This window comes from Oncorhynchus gorbuscha, unplaced genomic scaffold (assembly GCF_021184085.1).
Source record: "Oncorhynchus gorbuscha isolate QuinsamMale2020 ecotype Even-year unplaced genomic scaffold, OgorEven_v1.0 Un_scaffold_39:::fragment_4:::debris, whole genome shotgun sequence".
NCBI classification, from domain to species: Eukaryota; Metazoa; Chordata; class Actinopteri; order Salmoniformes; family Salmonidae; genus Oncorhynchus; species Oncorhynchus gorbuscha.
In genome coordinates, this window is record NW_025745236.1 from 48,256 (window position 1) to 66,372 (window position 18,117).

Sequence of the window (18,117 nt, forward strand, 5' to 3'; positions counted from 1 at the left end):
GGGGTTGCAGAACAAGCGGCCTTTTGTTAGATAACAGGAGCCAGGTGCGAAATAACGGTATGGAGCATGAGCGCATGGATGTTCTTCACAGCAACAGTTACATCTATCAACAGAAGCGCCAAGACGCGGGGACCCGCCTGAGCGCCTGCAATAGGCTGAGCAAGTTTAAACCACGCCCAGCCTCTACTGTGATAGGCCAGCAGATGGGTTGGAACTGTCTATCACAGTATAAAGAATACTGTTTACATACATCTTGTCAGTTCTCTGTTCTGCCCTGCGTGGTATTACAGTGAGCCCGTATATATGAACGTTGCATTTGCCATTTATTACTTTGCTAATAAAAAATACATAGTATACAATCAGTGATTCATTGTTATATTTATCCTGATACCAGATTCGAATTTACGCAACTCTAACATGGGTAAGCTGATGGGCCCTGGGCAAATCTCTTGTACTGGAAGTACTCTGACATGACTTCCTATGGTGTAATCATGCATTAGTCAAGAACTCCTTGTAAAAGACAACCAAACTCCTCTTGACCATACTGACTGAAGGCCTCTCTGACTAAGAACCACACAGAGACCTGCATTTTCTAGTCGGTTTAATAATACTTGTGAAAACTGGCTTCAGGTGATTGAGGGATCTAGTCTTGATTAAATGTCATAGGAAGTTTTATCATGTGGAGGTTTCATTCAGGTCTCTGTTTAATTAAATAATCTGTTTGTCTCTGACAGGAGAGAGACCAGACTCTCCTTCTGACAGCAGGGAGAGTCCTTCAGGGAAACCAGACCCTGAGACGTCCAAACCAGCAGGATGACATCACTTCCCCCAGTTTGGAAAGAGTTTTACTCAGGGAGCCTGAGAACACACAAGACAATACACACTGGAGAGAAGCCTTACCACTGTTCCCAATGTGGAATGACGTTTACCCAGTTAGGGAGCCTGCAAATGCATGAGAGGAACACACAGGGGAAAACTTTTCCAATGTTCCTATTGTGGAAAGAGTTGTACCCAGTTAGGGAGCCCGAAGGTGCATGAGAGAATACACTCAGGAGAAAAGCCTTACCGATGTTCCCATTGTGGAAAGCATTTTGCCCAGTTAGGAAACCTGAACCAGCATGAGAGGACACACACAGGAAAAATGACGTACCACTGCTCCCACTGTGGAAAGAGATTTAACCGGTTAAGGTACCTGAAAGAGCATGAAAGAATACATACAAATACGCAGGAGGAGAAGACATACCACTGCTCTCACTGTGGAAAGACATTTTCCCAGTCAGAGGACCTGAAAACACATGAGAGAATCGAGAGGCTGTGTTCTGACTTGTGTTTTTGACTGAGAATGTGTGTTTTTGTTTGGGCTGTCAGACTTGAGATAACTTTGTGTAATGTTAGTGCACTATTTTTTTATTGCGATAAATCCATTGTCTGAAAGCGTTGAAAATACACTGAAAGCATCCAAAATACATACTATATACTGCTAAAATCTACAATGCCATGTAAAAACAAGATAACATGGAGGTTAAATAAAGTGTGCTTTATCAATGTAACATATTGTGACCCGTCCACTGTGGGGTGCTGTAGAGTCATAATATCCATAACAACTACAGGTCAAACAGGGAAATGGTTCACATCGTTTTTCCACCATTCATTTTTCCCACAGGGCTGTGTTTTGTTTAGGCTCACCCTGGTGTGACGTTTTGATAACCATGTAAATAACCATGTAAATCTTTCTAGGACAAGGTGACTAAGGGCACACCGTGTGTTTTGAATCTGTTGTAATGTTTTTAATATTGTATAACTGCCTTTATTTTGCTGGACCCCAGGAAGAGTAGCTGCTGCCTTGGCAGGAACTAATGGAGATCCTTTATTCACGGATTCGAAAATGCTAATTAGCATCAAAGTAGACAACATGCAAGACTACTAATAATAATAATAAACTTCTTCCATTAAGTATGATGGAGGCCACTAAGACTGCAAATCCCTGCAGCTCCACATATTCAGACTACACATAATAATAATAACAAACTTCTTCCATTAAGTATGATGGAGGCCACTAAGACTACAAATCCCTGCAGCTCCATGGATTCAGACTACACATAATAATAATAACAGACTTCTTCCATTAAGTATGATGGAGGCCACTAAGACTACAAATCCCTGCATCTCCACGGATTCAGACTACAAATAATAATAATTATAATAAACTCCTTCCATTAAGTGTGATGGAGGTCACTGTGTTCTTGGGGATCTTTAAATGCTGCAGAAATGTTTTTGGTACCCATCCCCAGATCTGTGCCTTGCCACAATCCTGTCTTGGAGCTCTACGGACAATTCCTTTGACCTCATGGCTTGGTTACCTGTGGGACCATATATAGACAGGTGTGTGCATTTCCAAATCATGTCCAATCAATTGAATTTACCACAGGTGGCCTCCAATCAAGTTGTAGAAACATCTCAAGGATGATCAATGGAATCGGGGTGCATCTGAGCTCAATTTCGAGTCTCATAGCAAAGGGTCTGAATACGTGCATAATTGTAAAAAAAAAAAACTGTTTTTGGTTTGTCATTATGGTGTATTGTGATGTCATTATGGGGTATTGTGATGTCATTATGGTGTATTGTGATGTCATTATGGGGAATTGTGTGTAGATTGATAAGGGAAAAAATCTTCCATTTTAGAATAAGGCTGTAATGTAATAAAATGTGGAAAAAGTGAAGGGGTCTGAATATATTATGAATGCACTGTATACTTCTGGTAGCCTTTTCTACCACTGGGAGAGTTTTCTACCGTTGGCAGATTCTTCTTATGCTGGCAGAGTGTTGGCAGAGTTTTCTACCATTGGCAGATTCTTCTTCTGCTGGCAGAGTGTTGGCAGAGTTTTCTACCGTTGGCAGATTCTTCTTCTGCTGGCAGAGTGTTGGCAGAGTTTTGTACCATTGGCAATTTTGTACAGTCATGTGATACGTGGTATAAAAAACTCCAATCTTAGGAGAGTACATGAGAGGCACTATACTGTGTGTCTTCAGGTGTCTATCTGGTCACAACCACTGATACAGGTGACCCTCCACCCTCTGGTGGGATGGATCCGACGCCAGGACAGCGGAGTCAATCACCACCTTCCGGAGACACCTGAAACCCCACCTCTTTAAGGAATACCTAGGATAGGATAAGTAATCCCTCTCACCCCCCCCCCCCTAAGTTTTAGATGCACTATTGTTAAGTGACTGTCCCACTGGATGTCATAAGGTGAATGCACCAATTTGTAAGTCGCTCTGGATAAGAGCGTCTGCTAAATGACTTAAATGTAAATGTAAATGTAATGACTTAAATGGATCATGTCTACAGAGAAACCTAGATTTGAATACTTAGATTTGTGTGTATTGGGAATATGTTGTGAAATTGTTTGATATTACTTGTTAGATATTACTGCACTGTCAGAGCTAAAACCACAAGCATTTCACTACACCCACAATAACATCTGCTAAACACGTGTATGTGACAATAAAATGAGATTTGGATTTTAAAATAAACATCCTATTTATCAAAGGTGCTTTTGTCTGGGGTCAAAATGACTCCAAATTTGAATTTGTTAAAAGTCCATATTGATACACTAAACTATATTTAGATTTATTAAGAACAAGTTGATTGACAAAGTCATGAAAACTTGGAAGAATTGAATAAACCACATTTTGGCTATAATAAAAGATATGCCTCTGGGGTCAAAATGATCCATGTCAGATGTATGGCTAAATAAACATCTGTAGTGGGTGTAAAGTTTGTTTTAAATTCTAAAACGAATCAATCAACACATGCTTCTCTTTGAACAACTTAATTTTATAACCAACTTTTATGAAATAAATGAAAAATAAACGTTTGGTTCCTCAACTGCGTTGCCCACTCCAGTCAGCTGGTGGAGATGTGAGTTTTTTAGGTTCCGGCGACGCTGCCAGTGTGACGTATGATCTAGTGGACGGGACGCTCCTTCAACAACAACAGCTAGTCAGACACCTCCGTAGCTTTCTAGCAAACATAGCAGCAACATTCACGCTCTTTACACTTTGGTGTATATTAGTCGCTGTGTATGAAACACACTTCTGTTGTATGTACTTGTTGGCCCATTTAATTATATATTTACGTTGTTTGTCAGCTAGCTGGTTTGCTAAGTTAGCTTAGAACTAGTCTAGTCGCTAATGCTAGCTAGCTAACATCCCCGACCATGAGTTCACTAAGCTACTCTCCTCCTGTTAAAGAAGAGGTGGTCTGCTGGACGGAGAAAGAAGCTCTTGTGAAAGAGGAGGAGGAAGAGGAGGCTGTTACAATACAAAAACAAGTAGAGGTTGAGGCTTTTACCGTGAAAGAAGAAGAGAAAGACGTTTCAGTGAAAGAAGAGGAAGACGCGTTCAGAGTGAAAGAGGAGGAGGATGTTACAGTAAAAGAAGAGGAGAAAGAGGCGGATGCAGTTTTTGGAGTGAAAGAGGAGGATGAGAAGATGACTGTCACATTGGAGGAAGAAGAGGGTGTTGGAGATCTGTTAAACACCAGTAAGTACCGTCTTTACAGTCGTTGAACCAATATGAAGTAAAGGGGTTCTACACTTTAATGTTGTTCTGTAGGAATGGCTGAAGCTACACTGTAACGTGTAGAACATCAAGAGTGGACCATCAACAAAACGTTAACAATTGATCAAATGCATCTAATGACAATGCCTGAAATACTGTAGTCCTCAATATCTCCTATTAGATTAGCCCAATATGTAGTCTTAAAGGGGCAATCAGCAGTTGTTACATCCATTTTGGGACTTATACATTAATTATATGTACTCATTGTTTCTTGAAGAAATCTCTTATAAATTCCTCATGAGCTTTGTTCAACTGTTGTACCCCATCAGTATCTGAAAAAAACTTTTTTTACTCCAATGTTTAGAAACACTGTATAACCTCAACATAGTTAAAACATTTACATTTACATTACATTTAAGTCATTTAGCAGACGCTCTTATCCAGAGCGACTTACAAATTGGTGCATTCACCTTATGACATCCAGTGGAACAACCACTTTACAATAGTGCATCTAAATATTTTAAGGGGGGGGGGGGTGAGAAGGATTACTTTATCCTATCCTAGGTATTCCTTAAAGAGGTGGGGTTTCAGGTGTCTCCGGAAGGTGGTGATTGACTCCGCTGTCCTGGCGTCATGAGGGAGTTTGTTCCACCATTGGGGAGCCAGAGCAGCGAACAGTTTTGACTGAGCTGAGCGGGAACTGTACTTCCTCAGTGGTAGGGAGGCGAGCAGGCCAGAGGTGGATGAACGCAGTGCCCTTATTTGGGTGTAGGGCCTGATCAGAGCCTGGAGGTACTGAGGTGCCGTTCCCCTCACAGCTCCGTAGGCAAGCACCATGGTCTTGTAGCGGATGCGAGCTTCAACTGGAAGCCAGTGGAGAGAGCGGAGGAGCGGGGTGACGTGAGAGAGAACTTGGGAAGGTTGAACACTAGTCGGGCTGCGGCGTTCTGGATGAGTTGTAGGGGTTTAATGGCACAGGCAGGGAGCCCAGCCAACAGCGAGTTGCAGTAATCCAGACGGGAGATGACAAGTGCCTGGATTAGGACCTGCACCGCTTCCTGTGTGAGGCAGGGTCGTACTCTGCGGATGTTGTAGAGCATGAACCTACAGGAACGGGCCACCGCCTTGATGTTAGTTGAGAACGACAGTTTGTTGTCCAGGATCACGCCAAGGTTCTTAGCGCTCTGGGAGGAGGACACAATGGAGTTGTCAACCGTGATGGCGAGATCATGGAACGGGCAGTCCTTCCCCGGGAGGAAGAGCAGCTCCGTCTTGCCGAAGTTCAGCTTGAGGTGGTGATCCGTCATCCACACTGATATGTCTGCCAGACATGCAGAGATGCGATTCGCCACCTGGTCATCAGAAGGGGGAAAGGAGAAGATTAATTGTGTGTCGTCTGCATAGCAATGATAGGAGTGACCATGTGAGGTTATGACAGAGCCAAGTGACTTGGTGTATAGCGAGAATAGGAGAGGGCCTAGAACAGAGCCCTGGGGACACCAGTGGTGAGAGCGCGTGGTGAGGAGACAGATTCTCGCCACGCCACCTGGTAGGAGCGACCTGTCAGGTAGGACGCAATCCAAGCGTGGGCCGCGCCGGAGATGCCCAACTCGGAGAGGGTGGAGAGGAGGATCTGATGGTTCACAGTATCGAAGGCAGCCGATAGGTCTAGAAGGATGAGAGCAGAGGAGAGAGAGTTAGCTTTAGCGGTGCGGAGCGCCTCCGTGATACAGAGAAGAGCAGTCTCAGTTGAATGACTAGTCTTGAAACCTGACTGATTTGGATCAAGAAGGTCATTCTGAGAGAGATAGCGGGAGAGCTGACCAAGGACGGCACGTTCAAGAGTTTTGGAGAGAAAAGAAAGAAGGGATACTGGTCTGTAGTTGTTGACATCGGAGGGATCGAGTGTAGGTTTTTTCAGAAGGGGTGCAACTCTCGCTCTCTTGAAGACGGAAGGGACGTAGCCAGCGGTCAGGGATAAGTTGATGAGCGAGGTGAGGTAAGGGAGAAGGTCTCCGGAAATGGTCTGGAGAAGAGAGGAGGGGATAGGGTCGAGCGGGCAGGTTGTTGGGCGGCCGGCCGTCACAAGACGCGAGATTTCATCTGGAGAGAGAGGGGAGAAAGAGGTCAGAGCACAGGGTAGGGCAGTGTGAGCAGAACCAGCGGTGTTGTTTGACTTAGCAAACGAGGATCGGATGTCGTCGATCTTCTTTTCAAAATGGTTGACGAAGTCATCTGCAGAGAGGGAGGGGGGAGGGGGAGGAGGATTCAGGAGGGAGGAGAATGTGGCAAAGAGCTTCCTAGGGTTAGAGGCAGATGCTTGGAATTTAGAGTGGTAGAAAGTGGCTTTAGCAGCAGAGACAGAGGAGGAAAATGTAGAGAGGAGGGAGTGAAAGGATGCCAGGTCCGCAGGGAGGCGAGTTTTCCTCCATTTCCGCTCGGCCTTCCGGAGCCCTGTTCTGTGAGCTCGCATTGAGTCGTCAAGCCACGGAGCGGGAGGGGAGGACCGAGCCGGCCTGGAAGATAGGGGACATAGAGAGTCAAAGGATGCAGAAAGGGAGGAGAGGAGGGTTGAGGAGGCAGAATCAGGAGATAGGTTGGAGAAGGTTTGAGCAGAGGGAAGAGATGATAGGATGGAAGAGGAGAGAGTAGCGGGGGAGAGAGAGCGAAGGTTGGGACGGCGCGATACCATCCGAGTAGGGGCAGTGTGGGAAGTGTTGGATGAGAGCGAGAGGGAAAAGGATACAAGGTAGTGGTCGGAGACTTGGAGGGGAGTTGCAATGAGGTTAGTGGAAGAACAGCATCTAGTAAAGATGAGGTCGAGCGTATTGCCTGCCTTGTGAGTAGGGGGAAGGTGAGAGGGTGAGGTCAAAAGAGGAGAGGAGTGGAAAGAAGGAGGCAGAGAGGAATGAGTCAAAGGTAGACGTGGGGAGGTTAAAGTCGCCCAGAACTGTGAGAGGTGAGCCGTCCTCAGGAAAGGAGCTTATCAAGGCATCAAGCTCATTGATGAACTCTCCGAGGGGACCTGGAGGGCGATAAATGATAAGGATGTTAAGCTTGAAAGGGCTGGTAACTGTGACAGCATGAAATTCAAAGGAGGCGATAGACAGATGGGTAAGGGGAGAAAGAGAGAATGACCACATGGGAGAGATAAGGATCCCTATGCCACCACCCCGCTGACCAGAAGCTCTCGGGGTGTGCGAGAACACGTGGGCGGACGAAGAGAGAGCAGTAGGAGTAGCAGTGTTATCTGTGGTGATCCATGTTTCTGTCAGTGCCAAGAAGTCGAGGGACTGGAGGGAGGCATAGGCTGAGATGAACTCTGCCTTGTTGGCTGCAGATCGGCAGTTCCAGAGGCTACCGGAGACCTGGAACTCCACGTGGGTCGTGCGCGCTGGGACCACCAGATTAGGGTGGCAGCGGCCACGCGGTGTGGAGCGTTTGTATGGTCTGTGCAGAGAGGAGAGAACAGGGATAGACAGACACATAGTTGACAGGCTACAGAAGAGGCTACGCTAATGCAAGGAGATTGGGATGACAAGTGGACTACACGTCTCGAATGTTCAGAAAGTTAAGCTTACGTAGCAAGAATCTTATTGACTAAAATTATTAAAAATGATACAGTACTGCTGAAGTAGGCTAGCTGGCAGTGGCTGCGTTGTTGACTTTGTAGGCTAGCTGACAGTGGCTGCGTTGTTGACACTACACTAATCAAGTCGTTCCGTTGAGTGTAGTAGTTTCTACAGTGCTGCTATTCGGGGGCTAGCTGGCTAGCTAGCAGTGTTGATTACGTTACGTTGCGTTAAAAGAACGACAATAGCTGGCTAGCTAACCTAGAAAATCGCTCTAGACTACACAATTATCTTTGATACACAGACGGCTATGTAGCTAGCTATGTAGCTAGCTACGATCAAACAAATCAAACCGTTGTGCTGTAATGTAATGTAAAACTATAATGTTGATTTCATGGATGGTCAGTCCTTGCATCCATAGGTCTGTCTATGAATTTGAAAGTAATTACATTTCTCCAGACCCCTCATCATCTTATTACCAAAACTTGTTCAAAACTTGTTTGAACTGCAGATTGCTGGGTTGTGTGGGTTTTTTAAACAGCAACAACATGACTGCCCAGAGACTTGGTTTGGTAAACAGCTGAGGGATGGGGGAAGGAGAAGTGTAACCACTCTCACATTCATATAGAAAGCTATTGTAGCAACCGTAACCCAACACCTAGCGACCTCTTCATGAAGTTCAGACATCTTGGCGTAAGTTTGAGTCCACCTCAGACCTACTCCCTGAATTCACTACACTATGAATACGAGTTATGAGTCCATAATGAAAGTTTTAACCAGATTGAGGCTATATAGTATATTCTAGAATTCATCCATGATGTCATAATGATAGTTTAACCAGGTTTCTAGGCTATATAGTATATTCTATAATTGCGAGTGAAGATTTATTGTGGGTGTCAAATTATTAGAGCTGTTGATAAGTCATTGTATAATATTCAGCCAATTTTTTTCATGCCATTACATTAAAGACAAGACATACCTAGATTCAGTTACATTCATGAATTGGTTTGAAACCTTTGTTTTAATCCCTTCTCTAAATTGGTGTCTTGACGGATTTGTAAAAAACGGTTTGTCATAAAACACTATTTTTTACATTTATTTAAATGTAACCTTTTTTTTAACTAGGCAAGTAAATTAAGAACACATTCTTATTTACAATGACTGCGTACCCTGGACGACACTGGGCCAATTGTGTGCCGCCCTATGGGACTCCCAATAACGGCCGGAATCAAACCATGGTGTCTGTAGTGAAGCCTCAAGCACTAAGATGCAGGGTCTTAGACCGCTGTGCCACTCATGAGCCCCAAAATCATGTTCTTGTGCTGTCCCCAACTAAAATATATCTTGTTTCAAAAGTTATATGTATGTAACTTGTCTGATGCCTTAACCAGCTGTTTTGTGATTAAATTATTACAGATACACAAATTACTAGAGGGAGCCAGTCATCAATATAACCTAACCAGAAGATGAAAATTATACAAATCTTAAAGTAACTTTTATTGCCATTATGACATCATGGATGAATTCTAGTTGCCAACTATGTAAGAATAGCCGACATAAAGCCTACAAATAAAAACATTGCAGCCTGCAGGTAGAAAATATCCTGATTAAAAATAAATATTCTATAAATCACATTGGCTGCACATGCCCTGTCGACAACGAACTTGAAACATTCCATCAACTGGGTCAGCCACAACTCCCAATAGCAAGCTTGCGACATTGTATAACATATTCTGGGCCCTCAGTGTCCCAGTGAATTCGGGACAGACACAGCTGCTTTAGGCTATTTTTGCAAAGGATAAGAAGTAATCTTAAATACCGGATCTTGTTGTTGGACATTTTTTGTATTCAGATATCTGAAATGCACTCAAACTACGTAACATATATTGTCTCCTTATATTACGCTGGGGAAACAGTTTTCATGTGTTACTGAAATCCTAAATCATTTCAGAGTTTGGATTTCGCCATGGTTTAAACCGAGAGTCATCTGAAGTTGATTGACAGCACCCAAATGGATACTGTCATTAACGTGGTTCTTCAATAATTACACAGTTCTTAATACTGTAGCTGTTTAGTTACAGTCACATGTTCAACTATCATCAGCTGATTCAAGAAATCATTTTCTAAATGCCAGTCAAATGACAAACATCATGAAATGGGTATATTTGTTGTTTGGTGACCTTATGGGTCCTACAGTAGGTTTATGTTGTTGTTAGGTGAAGTTATGGGTCCTACAGTAGGTCTATGTTATTGTTAGGTGAAGTTATGGGCCAATTTGGCAAACACTTACAAACCCTCATTGTCAGGCTGATGGCAAAGCTAGCCAAAGTACAATTCTGGTTGAAGTGTTTTTTAAAAGTTTAAAGCAGTTGATTTGTGACAGTAACACAAACATATTAAGTAGGAGATTGAAGCGAGCTTTACAATTATAATCCAAAGTTGTGTGAAATGCACTCATAAGCAACCTGGAAATGGAGGTTACTCCCCTGAGTTTTCCCCCATTCACATTCAGAATACATTGTGAAAAACTAAAATCTTTGCTCACCGTTTTTGCTCTAGGCAGATATACTACATCCATAACTAGTGGTTTCCTCATTACCAGATATACTACATCCATAACTAGTGGTTTCATCATTACCAGATATACTACATCCATAACTATCGGTTTCCTCATTACCAGATATACTACATCCATAACTAGTGGTTTCCTCATTACCAGATATACTACATCCATAACTAGTAGTTTCCTCATTAGCAGATATACTACATCCATAACTAGTGGTTTCCAAATGAGCAGATATACTACATCCATAACTAGTGGTTTCCTCATTACCAGATATACTACATCCATAACTAATGGTTTCCTCATTACCACATATACTACATCCATAACTAGTGGTTGCCTCATTACCAGATATACTACATCCATAACTAGTGGTTTCCAAATGAGCAGATATACTACATCCATAACTAGTGGTTTCCTCATTACCAGATATACTACATCCATAACTAGTGGTTTCCTCATTAGCTTGGAAGAGTTTCTGCAATCAAATTGCCCTCGTGCTGCAATTTTAGAAAACACAGAAAGGGGCCTGTATTGGAGACCAAAAGTCTTCTGGCACACTGCTTAGAGTTTAAACAACATTATTTGTAGTTGTTAGATGTTACTACTAATGTGAAAACAACTCAAAATATGACTTCTTGCTCATTTTAAGACAATTGTCAAATAATTTTAACATTTATTACAGACATCAATTGTCGTACAACATCATGGCTACGCTGTTGGCATCACCTTTTACAGTGGATCTTTTCACGTTTGTGAACTAATGAATAGACAGAGCTTAATTAGGGCTAGGCCCCTTTTTTCTCAATTTCTGCCTGAATGACGTGCCCAATGTAAACTGCCTGTTGCTCAGCCCCTGAAGCCAGGATATGCATATAATTGGTACCATTGGAAAGACAACACTTTGTAGAAATGTTAAAATAATATAGGAGAATAACACACTAGATATGGTAGAAGAAAATCAAAAGAAAAAACAACCAGATAATTTTTAAATTTTTGAGAGACCATCCTCTTAGAATTGCAAGAGAAAAGGCATACTGAAAATTACATCCCTGGATGCAGTTCCTATGGCTTCCACAAGGTGTCAGCAGTCTATGTTCAACGTTGCAGGCTTGTAACTTCCAAAACGAATAAGAAATATCAGTTTTAGTACAGGGACACAGTCTTGGAAATTCGTATTTGCGCGCGACATGAAGACAGGACGCAACTGCTAAAGTCAGTTTCCTATTGAACATACTTCTTTCCGTAAGAAATATTATAGTTTGATTACATTTAGGGACATTTACTTATATCTGAGGAGTAAATAGAAACATATTTTTACTTGTTGAAACAAAGTTTAGGGTTTAGCTTTTTGGATTCCTTTGTCTGCGGGGCGGCAGGGTAGCCTAGTGGTTAGAGCGTTGGACTAGTAACCGAAAGGTTGCAAGTTCGAATCCCAGAGTACAAGGTACAAATCTGTCGTTCTGCCCCTGAACAGGCAGTTAACCCACTAGGCCGTCATTGAAAATAAGAATTTGTTTTTAACTGACTTGCCTAGTAAAATACAGGTTAAAAAAAAATGTTGAACGAGTGGATTACTCAACAATTGTTGACAGATTATTTAACTTACAATTCACTGTATCACAATTCCAGTGGCTCAGAAATTTACATACACTAAGTTGACTGTGCCTTTAAACATCTTGGAAAATTCCTGAAAATTATGTCATGGCTTTAGAATCTTCTGATAGGCTAATTGACATCGAGTCAATTGGATGTGTACCTGTGGATGTATTTCAAGGCCTACCTTGACACTCAGTGCCTCTTTGCTTGACATCATGGGAAAATCTAAAGAAATCAGCCAAGATCCCAGAAAAACAATTGTAGACCTTCACAAGTCTGGTTCATCCTTGGGAGCAATATCCAAATGCTTGAGGGTACCATGTTCATCTGTACAAACTGTAGTTTGCAAGTATAAACACCATTTGACCACGCAGCCGTCATACCTCTTAGGAAGGAGACGCGTTCTGTCTCCTAGAGATGAACGTACTTTGGTTTCGAAAAGTGCAAATCAATCCCAGAACAACAGCAAAGGACTGTGTGAAGATGCTGGAGAAAACGGGTACAAAAGTATTTATATCCACAGTAAAACGAGTCCTATATCGACGTATATCGACGTAACCTGAAAGGCCTCTCAGCAGGGAAGAAGCCACTTCTCAAAATACCGCCATAAAAAAGCCAGACTACGGTTTGCAACTGCACATGGGGACAAAGATTGTTCTTTGTGGAGAAATGTCCTCTGGTCGGGATGAAACAAAAACAGAACTGCTAGGCCATATTGACCATCGTTATATTTGGAGGAAAAAGGGGGACGCTTGCAAGCCGAAGAACACCATCCCAACCGTGAAGCATGGGGGTGGCAGCATCATGTTGTGGGGGTGCTTTGCTGCAGGAGGGACTGGTGCACTTCACAAAATGGATGTCATCATGAGGACGAGAAAATTATGTGGATATGTTGAAGCAACATCTCAAGACATCAGTCAGGAAGTTAAAGCTTGGTCGCAAATGGATCTTCCAAATGGACAATGACCACAAGCATACTTCCAAAGTTGTGGCAAAATGGCTTAAGGACAACAAAGTCAAGGTATTGGAGTGACCATCACAAGGTCCTGACCTCAATCCTATAGAAAATGTGTGGGCAGAACTGAAAAGTGTGTGCGAGCAAGGAGGCCTACAAACCTGACTCATTTACACCAGCTCTGTCAGGAGGAATGGGCCAACATTCACCCAACTTATTGTGGAAGCTTGTGGAAGGCTACCCGAAATGTTTGACTGAAGTTAAACCGTTTAAAGGCCATGCTACCAAATACTAATTGAGTGTATGTAAACTTCTGACCCACTGGGAGTGTGATGAAATAAATAAAAGCTAAAATAAATAATTCTCTCTACTATTATTCTGACATTTCATATTATTTTAATAAAGTGGTGACCCTAACTGACCTAAGACAGGGAATTCTTTACTAGGATTAAATGTCAGGAATTGAGTTTAAACGTTTTGGGCTAAGGTGAATGTAAACTTCCAACTTCAACTGTATATGTACCTAAATGTTTAATATCCATCATTTTTATGATTATAAATTTGAATTGCGCGCCCTCCAGTTTCACTGGAAGCTGTCACGCTAGCGGGACGCCTCGGCTTAAGAATGTGAGTTTAAATAGACTGAAGAAGTTCATGTGAGTTTCCTTGAGTAGCATCCTGATCTTGCACTGATAGTGTGCTGTAATATTCAGAATACATTTTGAAAAACTAAAATCTTCACTCACCATTTTTGCTCCAGGCAGATATACTACATCCATAACCAGTGGTTTCCTAATTCGCAGGGAGGAGTTTCTGCAAACAAATTGTGTGTGCATTGCCCTCGTGGTGCAATTTTAGCAAACACAGAAAGGGTCCTATATTGGACACCAAAAGTATTTTGGCACAAAAATCAAAGTTACTACTAATGTGAAAACAAGATGAAAATATGATGAAAATATGACTGTTCTTTCTCATTTTAAGACATTTGTTAAATAATTTGAGCATTCATTACAGACATCAATTGTTGTATAACATCATGGCTACGCTATTGGCATCACCTTTTACAGTGGATTTCTGCTGTTATGGGCCTTTAACCATCTGTCTGACTTTGTTGTTCACACAGGAGAGAGACGTGACAATTGTGGATCCTCTGGGGAGCCTCAACAACCTCATGATGCTGACAAGGCAGAGAAGAGTCTCTCCACATTAGATCACCTCAAGAAACACCAGCAGAGATCCAAAGGGAAGAGAACTCACTGCTGCTCTGATTGTGGGAAGAGTTTCACCTCCTCAGGCATTACAATTCATCAGAGAATCCACACAGGAGAGAAACCTTTTAGCTGTACTCAATGTGGGAAGAGTTTTACTCAGTCAACCAGCCTGATATCACACCAGAGAATCCACACAGGAGAGAAACCTTTTAGCTGTACTCAATGTGGGAAGAGTTTTACTCAGTCAACCATCCTGATATCACACCAGAGAACACACACAGGTGTAAAACCCTATAGCTGTGCTCATTGTGGGAAGAGATTCACCTCCTCAAAAGTCGTTAATGTACATCAGAAAATCCATACAGGAGAGAAACCTTTTAGCTGCTCTGACTGTGGAAAGAGTTTTCTACTCTCAGGACAATTAAAATCACACCAGAGAACACACACAGGAGAGAAAACATGTAGCTGTGATGAATGTGGGAAGAGCTACACTACATTTAACAATCTGATGGTACACCAGAGAACACACACAGGAGAGAAATCTTATTGCTGTGGTCAATGTGGGAAGAGTTTTACTCAGCCACATACCCTGATATCACACCAGAGAACACACACAGGTGAGAAACCTTATTGCTGTGGTCAATGTGGGAAGAGTTTTACTCAGCCACATACCCTGATATCACACCAGAGAACACACACAGGAGAGAAACCTTATAGCTGTGATCAATGTGGGAAGCATTTTACTCAGTCAAGCCACTTGATAGCACACCAGAGAACACACACAGGAGAGAAACCTCATAACTGTGCTCAATGTGGGAAGAGTTTTACTACATCTTGCCAGCTAACTACTCACCAGAGAACACACACAGGAAATAATCCTTATAGCTGTACTCAATGTGGGAAGAGTTTTACTCAGTCAAGCCACCTGATATCACACCAGAGAACACATACAGGAGAGAAACCTTATGGCTGTGATAAATGTGACAAGAGATACTCTGATAAAAGATACCTGATTAAACATCAGAAAATACATGCATGAAGGAGTTTTTTCATTATATCAAACATTGTAGGAGTATTTGTTTGCTGATTGTCTCAAGGGTGGGCAGTCAAACAGTTTTGTGTTTTGCTTTTAGCCAGTGAATCACAATTTATATTGACTGCAAGTTTTTCCGTATTGGAGATGAGTTATGTTTGGGCTCGTTCCAAGGGGACGCTATTGAGTTTTAGGAAGACTAGAGTTCTAGAAGCTAGTGAGTTTTAGGAAGAGGAGAGTTCTAGAAGCTAGTGAGTTTTAGGAAGATGAGAGTTCTCGAAGCGAGTGGAGTTTTCTTTACAAAATTAGTTTTAGGATTCTATAGAAAGAAAAAGGTGATAAATAACACTATTGTATATTATTTTTTAGAAATAAACGTTTTTTTCCCTTGTTTTTAATTGTTGACAGCCAGTAGACACCATGTTAATATTGTAGAAAGTGAAGCATTGTAGTTGATTATAATGTTAAATGGAAGTTGTTTTCTGTTGGTGAGCAAACTTGTCCAACAAAAATATAGGATATATTTCTTTTTGGTTTGCTTCCTGTCTTTAAGTTTGATGTGGGTTATTATTTTATTCTTTTCTTGGGCAGATTTAGTGGGTCTCTTAGTGGGTGTCTTTTATGTCCCAGTTGTTGTTACTAGTCAACTTTCAGGGGATACTGAGAGCAAAAATTGCATCAAGTGGTTGTTTTCATGCAACAGAATAGAGGGTTCTTATAACTATTGTGTCTGTGTGTTCTACTGAGGATGGTCCTGAAAACACTGACAGGAGATTTACAATGTCTTTTGGGTGATGATATCTAAAGAGACTGCATTCCAGAGCATGAGATAATGTTTCTTTCTATATGGTACCAGGGAGAAATGACCTCAGGGCCAGACCCTGGTCTCTACACAAAGAGTACTGTTTTTACAGCAGATACTGTCTGCTGTGAATTATAAGTACCTTTCATACAAATCTTAATCTTGTGACCCATTCTATACATCTGTTGTTCATCATGTAGGTTGAAAGCGGTGCATCTTGGCTGTAAAAGACCTTTGTACTTTTGTCTCGTGGCTCTCAACGAATCATCTGGGGGTGATTCGTCGACCAGCCATCATTATCGTAGAGCACTCAAATGATTAACTTTTATATGTGTACGTTGTATTGCCTGCTCCCTTATTAAGTGAATAAAGATTTAGTTTAAGAATAACTCTGACTTGTGTGATACGTTTGTCTCCTCAATTGATATTAAAGAAATTAACCACATTTGGCGATGGGGATGTCAATCTTAACTTGGTGACCGCTCCTGACGACCTGGGTAAATGGTGCACCAGGGATCCCTCAAACATGGGATCTCAGGGAGACCACACTTTGGGAATGGAGCAGATGGACCCAACTTTGATCTGAGAGGCAGCGAGCCGAGTGGATACCACATCTCAAACCTAGTTTTAAAAAAAGAGGTGAGCGAAACACGCAAAGTGGAGTTTTTAGAAAAGCCTCGTAGGCTCGGAGTGTGTATTCCTGTGTGAGGGGGGCACCTTTGGAGGTGTAAACAGGGCCCATTCAGGAGGCTCTGAGTGTGTATTCCTGTGTGAGGGAGGCACCTTTGGAGGTGTAAACAGAGCCCAGGCTCTGAGTGTGTGTTCCTGTATTTTCCCAGTATTGGAGTTGCTAGATTTATTGAATAAACCTTTTTCCATAAAGTTAGTGAACAAAGGTGGCTGACTAACTGTTGATGTTGAAGCATCCCGTCCACTAGATTATACGTCACAGTGGCAGAATCACCTGAAAGACGCACATCGCCATCTGCTGACTGGAGTTGGTATCGCAATTGAGAAAATAATTTCAGACAAAAACAACTACCCCTAAAAACCAACGACTCCCTTTGAAAACAGGCGATGTGGCATCAAACATTTATTAACGTGTAAAAATGTACTACAAAGTGTAGCTAAATAGAATATCTTTGGTCATTCCCACTCAGCACGTGACGTCCAAGGACGTTGAATTATGGGGCGATATCAGGTCTGTCTGTTGTGGCCGCTATTTTGCCCCAAATTAGCCATCCCAAATTGGGCTGTGTATAACTATGTAAATGTCTCTCGGACAAGGTGACTTTTATCAATATACACTATAAAAAGTAAAGGATCCTGTAGGGGTTCGTCAAATTGAAACTGTGGGGGAACCCCTAAAAGTTATTTGAAGAACCTTTTCTATGATTGGTTCCTCTAACAACCTTTTGGGGTTCATTTTTTAAACTCCCTGTCCACCCTCCCTCCATTATATATTTTTTAATAATAATAATATTGATTTAAATAATAAAATTTTTATTTAGTGGCACCACAAATGTGAATTAATATTTACCAAACAAAACACATTACAAAATTTCAACATTTCTGCAGACATGTAAATAATACATTTACTTTGAATAGTGCTTTTCATGACATTTAAAAAAAATAAAAAATAATGTACAATAAAAACACACATTAAAAATGAATCATAGGTAAACTAACAATATTGTAGATTGATGATAAATACAGATTTTTCAGCTTTAGTGTGTATATCGTATCCACTTAGTTATGTTAGGAAGTTCGCCATCTTTATGCCTGGCCCTGGTAACTTCACCCCAACTTCTCTTCTCCC

The 18,117-nt window shown here is 41.8% G+C and overlaps 1 protein-coding gene across 1 annotated transcript; it reads left to right on the forward strand.

Annotated features, from left to right (window-relative positions):
- Nucleotides 1-4,399: 4,399 nt before the first annotated feature.
- On the forward strand, nucleotides 4,400-16,687 carry LOC124018082 (gastrula zinc finger protein XlCGF17.1-like). The gene is made up of 2 exons (XM_046333337.1): nucleotides 4,400-4,545; nucleotides 14,376-16,687. The coding sequence occupies exons 1-2, from the start codon at nucleotides 4,494-4,496 to the stop codon at nucleotides 15,500-15,502; spliced, it is 1,179 nt and encodes a 392-aa protein (XP_046189293.1). The 5' UTR covers nucleotides 4,400-4,493; the 3' UTR covers nucleotides 15,503-16,687.
- The last annotated feature ends 1,430 nt before the right edge of the window (nucleotides 16,688-18,117 follow it).

What these genes read in the sequence shown, in the direction of transcription:
- LOC124018082 (XM_046333337.1), top strand. Translation starts at nt 4,494, where the DNA reads ATGACTGTCACATTGGAGGAAGAAGAGGGTGTTGGAGATCTGTTAAAC. An exon ending in TGGAGATCTGTTAAACACCA is followed by an intron (nt 4,546 to 14,375) that starts GTAAGTACCGTC and finishes TTGTTCACACAG; the next exon opens with GAGAGAGACGTGACAATTGT.